Genomic DNA, 8,135 nt, shown 5'->3' with positions numbered 1-8,135 from the left:
CCCTCCCTCCCTCCCTCCATCCATCCATCCATCCATCCATCTATCTCTATCATCTGTCCTATCCATCCATCCATCCATCATTATCTATCTATCTATCTATCTATCTATCTATCTATCTATCTATCTATCTATCTATCTATCTATCATCTATCTATCTATCATCTATATCTTTGCCTATATCTCTATCATCTATCTGTGTCTCTCTGTCATTATTATCGGTCATCCATCCATATCTATCTATCTATCTATCTATCTATCTATCTATCTATCTATCTATCTATCTATCTATCTATCTATCATCTATCCTATCTACCTACCTAGCTACCTATCCATCCATCCATCCATCCCTCCATCCCTCCCTCCCTCCCTCCCTCCATCCATCCATCCATCCATCCATCCATCTATCTCTATCATCTGTCCTATCCATCCATCCATCCATCCATCATTATCTATCTATCTATCTATCATCTATCTATCTATCTATCCATCCATCCATCATCTATCTACCTATATCATCTGACCTATCTATCCACCCATCCATCATTTTCTATCCATCCATCATCATCATCATCATCATCATTATCTATCTGTCTATCTATCTATCTGTCTATCTATCTATCTAATCATCTATCTATCATCTATCTATCTATCTATCTATCTATCTATCTATCATCTATCTATCTATCTATCTATCTATCTATCTATCTATCTATCTATCTATCTATCTATCTATCTATCAGAATGCAGTACTGCAGGCTAACTCAATGCTCACTGCCAGGGATTCAATCCTTATAGGCTCCAGGTCGACTCAACCTTCTATCTTTCCGAGGTTGGTTAAACAAGGACCCAGATTGTTGGGGGGAAAGAGGCTGAGTGTTGTGGGAATTAGTTCTTTAGTGGAGTGATGGCACGGGGGGGGGGAATTGTCCTTGGGTCCAGTTGTTTTGGCGTGCAATGCCCTAGAGCGTCGTCTTGTGGGAAGAGGTTAAAACAGTTTTTGTCGGCATGCAGTTGCGTGTCCCCATCCGTTTGATGCTTGTGTTTTTATGTACCTGCAGGTGAAGCACTAAGGGGGATGACCAAGGAGACATCATCCCAATGGCTTCCACAAGCCCCCTGGAACTGACAGTCTTGGAGAGTCACCTTGGGTCCAGCCAGAGCAGAAGACAAGAGAAGCTTTCAGCACCAAGGACAGCTCTTCAGATAGGCATTGAGAATGCCTCTTACCAGAGGGAGGAAGAGGAAGAGGAGGAGACTTCCTTCCAGAGAGGACCGGGGAGCTCCAAGGAACACCCAGCACCTCCCACCGAGGACCTTTCTCCAAGATCAGAGGATGCAACCTTGTCAGACCCAACTGGGAACTCCGTAGACTATGGCTTCATCTTGGCCTTGGTCTTCCTGGTGGGTGGGATTTTGCTGGTGATCGTGGCTTATAGTATCCCACGCGAAGCTCGGGTGAATCCGGACACAGTGTCCGCCCGGCAGATGGAGAGGCTGGAGATGTACTATGCCCGCCTCAGCTCCCACCTGGACAAAGGCATCATCGCCGGCTTGGTCATGTTGACTTTGGGCGGGATGCTCCTCTCCGTGCTCTTGATGGTCTCCATGTATAAAGGGGAGCTCTACAGGAGGAGGACATTCCCGGTCTCCAGAGGCCCCCGGAAGACTTACGGGTCGATCAACCTGAGGATGAGGCAGCTCAACGGGGAAGGAGGGCAGACGTTGGTGGAGAACGAGGTCATCCAGATGGCCGAAATGACCCACGTCACGCAGAGCTGCTGATCACTCTCTGGAGATTGAGGGATTAGGGTACAGTCCTCCCCTGTGGGGTCCTTGGGGCTCTCTGAGCTGGGGGGGGTTTCGTGCAGACATTTCGTGACCCAACTAGGGACCATCATCATTGCTGGAAGGGAGTGTGGAGTAGAGGAGGAGGAGGAGAGGGAAAAGAGAAGAGGAGGAGGAGGACTGTGTGGGGTCCTTGGTGCTCTCTGAGCTTGGTGGTTTTCTTGCAGACATTTCATTACCCAACTAGGGAACATTATCAGTGCTAGAAGGAAGCGTGGAGTAGAGGAGGAGGAGGAGAGGGAAAAGAGGAGAAGAAGAGGAAGAGGACTGTGGGGTCCTTGGTGGTCTCTGAGCTTGGTTATTTTCTTTCAGACATTTCATGACCCAGCTAGGTAACATCATCAGTGCTAGAAGGAAGTGGGGTTTTCCTCCAAATGAAACCTCTGGGAGAAGACAATTGAGCTCAAAAGCACCCAGGATATTATCTCCTCCTCCTCCTCCTCCTCCTCCTCCTCCTCCTCCTCCTCCTCCTCCTCCTCCTCCTCCTCCTCCTCCTCCTCCTCCTCCTCCTCCTCCTCCTCCTCCTCCTCCTCCTCCTCCCTGCAACCCCTGCCTCTTCTAGCACTGAGGGTGTTCCATAGTCAGGGTATGAAACGTCTGTGAGCAAACAGCCCAGCCGAGAGAGCACCAAGGAGCCTCGTTTGAACCCTGAGCTATAAATATTCTCCTCCATCGGGACCTTTGGAAGAAGTAACTGGCAGGAAAAGGATGGAGGGCAGCTTCCCTTATTTCAGGAGTGGTTTGTAGTTCAGAAACGGGGATTTTTTCTTCTTTCCCAAAACAAAACCTGTGCCAGAAACCGTTTCGGTAGTGAGGCCTTTCTTGCTAACACCCACACTTAAAAAAAAAACCCCACTGTTGGGGAACCAAAATATTTATTTTTTAACGTCACGGGGCACTTGGGACTTCTAGAAGCATTGAGGCGCAGAGAAACCTTTTGAGTCCCCCGTAAAATTTTGGATGTTATAAACAGGACTCAGACAGCCCAGGTTTTAAACTGTTCAACTCCCAAAATGCCTGAAGACCTGGAAGCCCCCAACCCCTCCCTGGAGGTGGGCTCCGATTGGAATGAGCTGCCCCCAGACACAGTTCAAGTTGGTTTTATTTTCTGAGCTAGGTGGCTCCCTCCCTCTCTCTTTCTCCCTTTCTCTTTCTCCCTTTCTCCTTGTCTCTCTCTCCCTCTCACTTCCCTCCTCTTTCTCCTTCTCTCTCCCCCTCCCTTCCTCTTTCTCTCCCCCTCCTTTCTTTTCTCCTTCTCTCTCTCCCTCTCTTTCCCCCTCTCCCTCCTTCTCTCTCTTCCTTTCTCCTTCTCTCTCTCCCTTTCTCCCTTTTCCTTCTCTCTCACTCCCTCTTTCTTCCTTTCCCCTACTCTCTCCCCCTCCCTCCCTCTTTCTCTTCCCCTCTCACTCCCTCTTTCTTCCTTTCCCCTACTCTCTCCCCCTCCCTCCCTCCTTCTCTTCCCCTCTCCCTCCCTCTTTCTTCCTTTCTCCTTCTCTCTCCCTTTCCCCCTCTCCTTCCCTCTTTCTCCCTTTCTCCTTCTCTCTCACTCCCTCACTCCCACTCTCTCCCTCCCTCTTTCTCCCTTTCTTCTTCTCCCTACCCCCTCCCTCTTTCTTACTTTACTTTATTTAGATTTATAAACCGCTCCCTCTCCCCGAAGGGACTTTCTCCTTCTTTCTCTCCCCCTCTCTCATTCTCACTCTCTCTCTCTCACCTCTTTTCCTCTCTCTCCTTCTCCCTCCCTCTATTTCCCTCTCTTTCCTCCCCTCTTCACTCTCTCCCCCTCCCTGTTCCTCCTCTTCCTCCCTCTCCCCTTCTCCCTCCCTCCCCCTCCCTTCCTCTCCCTCCCTATCTTCCTTTCTCCCCCTCTCCCTCTCCCTTTCTCCCTCTCACACCTTCCTCACCTCTCCCTCTATCTCACTCCCTTTCTCCCCCTCTCCCTCCCTTCCTCTCTTTCTTCCACTCTACCCCTTTCTGTCTCTTCTCCTCCTCTTTTCCTCTCTCTCCCTCTCCCCTCCTCTTTTGCTGCAATCTTTAGCAATAGCAACCTCTGCGTCACCTTGTCATATTGGCCGCTGCCCCTCCCAAGCGCTCCCAAGCTCCCAACTCCTGCGCGGGAGACCAGGTGTGTCTACAGTTCCACATTTTGCCCAAAGCGGGCATTCCCCCCCCCCCCGCCTTGTGAAAGCCGAGCCTCGTAACACAACCTCACACATCAACTCATAAGCACACAAACACACACACAATTTCACACCAGCAAACCCCTCATCTCCCCGGCTTGACCGCATCTTTGGGGGGGGGGAGAACTCATCCTGGTTTTTCAAAGCCCCCTTTTTTCTCCCAGCTGCTTTGCTCTTCCTCTTTGCCCGGCTTCCTGATTTTGGAAAAGACTCTCTGGATAAAATTACCTCTCGGGTTCTCGGATTCATGAAACATTCATGCCCACCAGCGTGTGGTCCCCGTAGTGGGAAATGTGTCAGCAGGAAGGTTAAAAATGGAAGCGGTGCAGACGTGGCGAAAACGAAGGGTGACCTCTGCACGGGCAGAGAGAAGGGGCCGCGATCCAGGGGGAAAAAAACAAACCCGTTTTGATATTTCAGGATTTCCAAGGGAAAATTGAGCTGCCTTGCCCGTTTCTTTTTTTAATACGACATCCCCCGTCTCACAATTGCCTCTCTTTGTAATTACGACAAAGGAGGAAGAAAAAGTTGTTTTAAAAATAAAGAAAATGAAGAAAGACGATCTGTGTGTGTGTGCAAGAGTTTGAGACCTTTGATGGGTTAAAAAAAAATAACCGTTGGATTTGGTGCGTTGGGTTCTAGTTGTGTCACCTGTAAAACACACAGGACGTCGGATGAACAGATGAATAGAGTTGGAAGGGACCTTGTGGGTCATCTAGCCCAACCCCCTCCCCCAGCAGGAGACTCTACATCTGTCTCTACCTAGGAGCAAACTCACAGCCTCCTGATTTTGAGGCAAGAGGAAGGAAGGAAGGAAGGAAAGAAGGAGGGAGGGTGGGTGGGAGGAAGGAAGGAAGGAGAGGGTGTATGTGTGGGTGGGTGGAAGATAGGAAGGGAAGGGAGGCAGGGGAGGGAGGGGAGAAGGAAAGAAGGGGAGGGAAAGAGGAAGGATGGAAGGAAGGAATAACAGATTAACAAGAGTTGGAAGGGACCTTGCAGGTCATCTAGTCCAACCCCCTGCCCAAGCAGGAGACCCCTACATCTGCCTCTACCTAGGATTGAACTCACAGCCTCCTGATTGTGAGGCAATTGCTTCTCCTGAAAGGGATCTTGGGAGTCCTAGTGGACAACCATTTAAATATGAGCCAGCCGTGTGCAGCAGCTGCCCAAAAAGCCAACACAGTTCTAGGCTGCATCAACAGAGGGAGAGAATCAAGATCACGTGAAGGGTTAATACCACTTTATAAGGCCTTGGTAAGGCCACACTTGGAATATTTGCATTCAGTTCTGGTCGCCACGATGTAGAAAAGATGTGGAGACTCTAGAAAGAGTGCAGAGAAGAGCAACAAAGATGATTAGGGGACTGGAGACTAAAACATATGAAGAACGGTTGCAGGAACTGAGTATGTTTAGCTTAAGAGAAAGAAGGACTAGGGGAGACATGATAGCATCTTCCAATATCTCAGGGGTTGCCACAAAGAAGAGGGAATCAAACTATTCTCCAAGGCACCTGAGGGTAGAACAAGAAGCAATGGGTGGAAACTAATCAAGCAGAGAAGCAACCTAGAGCTGAGGAGAAACTTCCTGACAGTGAGAACAATGAATCAGTGGAACAGAAGTTGCCTCCAGAAGTTGTGAATGCCCCAACACTGGAGGTTTTTAAGAAGATGTTGGATAGCCATTTGTCTGAAACGGTATAGGGTTTCCTGCCTAGGCAGGGGGTTGGACTAGAAGACCCCCAAGGTCCCTTCCAACTCTGCTATTGTATTGTATTGTATTGTACTGTATCCCCCCCCCCCACGACTGCTGTGTGTCATCTTCAGCAAAAGTGTCCTTCTGTCCCCCTGTGGAGCGCACAATCCATTGCTTTCACTCCGACTCAGATGAAAAGCCATTCCAAGAGACTCGGCTATTCGAGGGAAGAGATCCAGCGGCAAAAATATCTTTTCATCGACCCAACACCAAGCTCAGCTCTGCATTAGGCAGGGGGAGCTGTTTGCCAGCAGACCTGAGTGAGAATTCGGTACAATTTGAATGATAGTTTGGTACACTTAAGTCTTCAACCTACAACAGTTCGAACCTACAACGGCACTGAAAAGACAGACTTACGACCATTTTTCACGCCTATGACCCTTGCAGCATTCCTATAGTCACGTGATCATAATTCGGATGCATGGCCACTGGCTCGTATTTATGACAGGTCGCAGTGTCCCTGAGGTCACCTGACCCCCTTTTGCGACCTTCCACGGGGAAGTCAGATTCACTTAACGACCATGTTCCTAACCTCACAACCGCGGCGTTTCACTTAGCAAAGGTGGCAAGAAAAGCCGTGAAATAGGGCCAAAACTCACTTAACAAATTCCTGACGTAAATTCTGCCCACAATTTTGGTCGTAAGTCAAGGACTGCCCATGCAAGCGACGCACAGCACTCCACTAGGAAACCTTAAACGGCTCTTTAAGCGCCGGCAAGCCATTAGCAGAAAAGATGGCGCTTCCCCAGGGATGCTGCAAACGGTTGCTAGGAAACGGGAAATTAGCTGCTTTGGCAACCCAAGAATTCCAGCAAGAAAGATGGAGAATTTGGGGACCCAATGGGACAGTTCCATACCGGAGGTGGTTGACCAGGGGCGGGATTGAAAAATGTTAGCAACCAGTTCTCTGCCAGGTTGGTGTGGGGCAGTGGTGGGTTCCGGATCCCGTAGCAACCAGTACACTACAATAGGAAAGGGCGTCCACCACGGCCCTGCGCACGCATGCACACCCATTGCCTGCAACACTCCAGCTGCTTGGCGGAACGTTGCGTAGGCGCATTGATGCGTCTGCATGCGCCAGTGGCCCGTTTCCTTCAAACACAAGTAAGGAACTAGGGCGGGCGGGCAGGCTCCTGAAAGCCTCGTTCCGGCACGGTGGCTGCTGCTTTCAGCAAACACCAGTACACACGGACCAGGGTGTACCACTTGGAATCCACCACTAGTATGGGGGGCATGGCCTCCTCATGGCGGCAGCCGGAGGGGGGGCGTTTTTACCCTCTCCAGGCTCCGGAGGCTTTCCTTGAGCCACCGGAGGGCGAAAATGGTGTCCCCCGGGCTCCAGAGACCGTCCGGAAGCTGGAAATGGGTCCGTTTCTGGACTTCTGGAACTTCCGGTAGGCCCGTTTTACGCCCTCCCAGAGCCTCCGCGCAGGGCCGCAGGCACTGTATTTACCTGGCCTGAATGGGCCGCGTGGAGACTCTTGAGAGGGGTGGGGTGGGCGAGGCCAGCCAGTCCTTGCAACAACTGGTTTGGCAAACCGGATGCAAAATTAGCAACAGGTTTGCCGGAACTCGTCCTAACCGGCTGAATCCCACCCGTGTTTGACTCATTTAAACTTAATTCTACCTCCCCCTCGCATGTGTCCGGCTCCCTCCTTTGCCGTCTGGTATTACACATAGTCCTTGACTTACGACCACAATTGAGCCCAACGTTTGTTGCTGAGCGAGATATTTGTTAAGTGACTTTGGCCCCATTTTACGACCTTTCTTGCCACGGTTGTAAAGTGAAATCACTGCAGTTCTTAAGTTGGTAACGTGGTTGTGAAAGCGGCTTCCCCATGGACTTTGCTGGTCAGAAGGTCGCAAAAGGGGAATCCCGTGATCCCGAGACACTGCGATCGTCGTAAATACGAGTCAAGTGTTTGAATTTTTATCACGTGAAACCTGGGGATGCTGCAACGGTCGTTAAATGTGAAAAACGGTCATAGGTCACTTTTTTCAGTGCCGTTGTAACTTCAATCACCAAATGAACTGTTATAAGTTGAGGATTACCTGTACTGATTTTATTTGTTCATGTTTTTATCCACTGTGTTTCTATGATTGATGATTTAATGTGGTTTTTTTAATGCTTTTATGTTGTAAACCAGCCGGAATCACTGAATAAGAGATGGGCAGCAAATCATCATCTTCATTTAATGACCCCATTATCCCTTGCAGGGTAGAGTCTAGGCAACTGAATGTAGCTAGCAGAGTGTTTACTGACCGGATGCCTTTCCTGTCGCCAACGAGGAGTTTCGTTCAGCAGATATATTCTCACTGTGCCCAGAGAGAGAAATATCAGCCTCTATCTAGGATCGA

The 8,135-nt window shown here is 49.7% G+C and overlaps 1 protein-coding gene across 3 annotated transcripts in view; it reads left to right on the top strand.

Annotated features, from left to right (window-relative positions):
- The window catches only part of TMEM74B (transmembrane protein 74B), a 15,163-nt gene extending 7,059 nt beyond the window's left edge, over positions 1 to 8,104 (top strand). For 2 of the 3 annotated variants that reach the window (XM_081949807.1, XM_081949808.1), the window contains exon 2: positions 1,059 to 2,298. In XM_081949807.1, coding sequence (XP_081805933.1) covers positions 1,099 to 1,782 — 684 coding nt within the window. In that variant the 5' untranslated portion in view covers positions 1,059 to 1,098 and the 3' untranslated portion in view covers positions 1,783 to 2,298. Of the gene's footprint in view, positions 1 to 1,058; positions 2,299 to 7,924 lie in introns of those variants that run through there. The other variant, XM_081949809.1, reaches the window with a different exon arrangement.
- Positions 8,105 to 8,135: the final 31 nt, after the last annotated feature.

The sequence above is a fragment of the Natrix helvetica genome, assembly GCF_964273705.1.
Source record: "Natrix helvetica genome assembly, chromosome: 3".
Taxonomy (NCBI): Eukaryota; Metazoa; Chordata; class Lepidosauria; order Squamata; family Natricidae; genus Natrix; species Natrix helvetica.
Note: the sequence above shows the minus strand (reverse complement) of the source record. Positions and strands in the feature narration are given on the sequence as shown.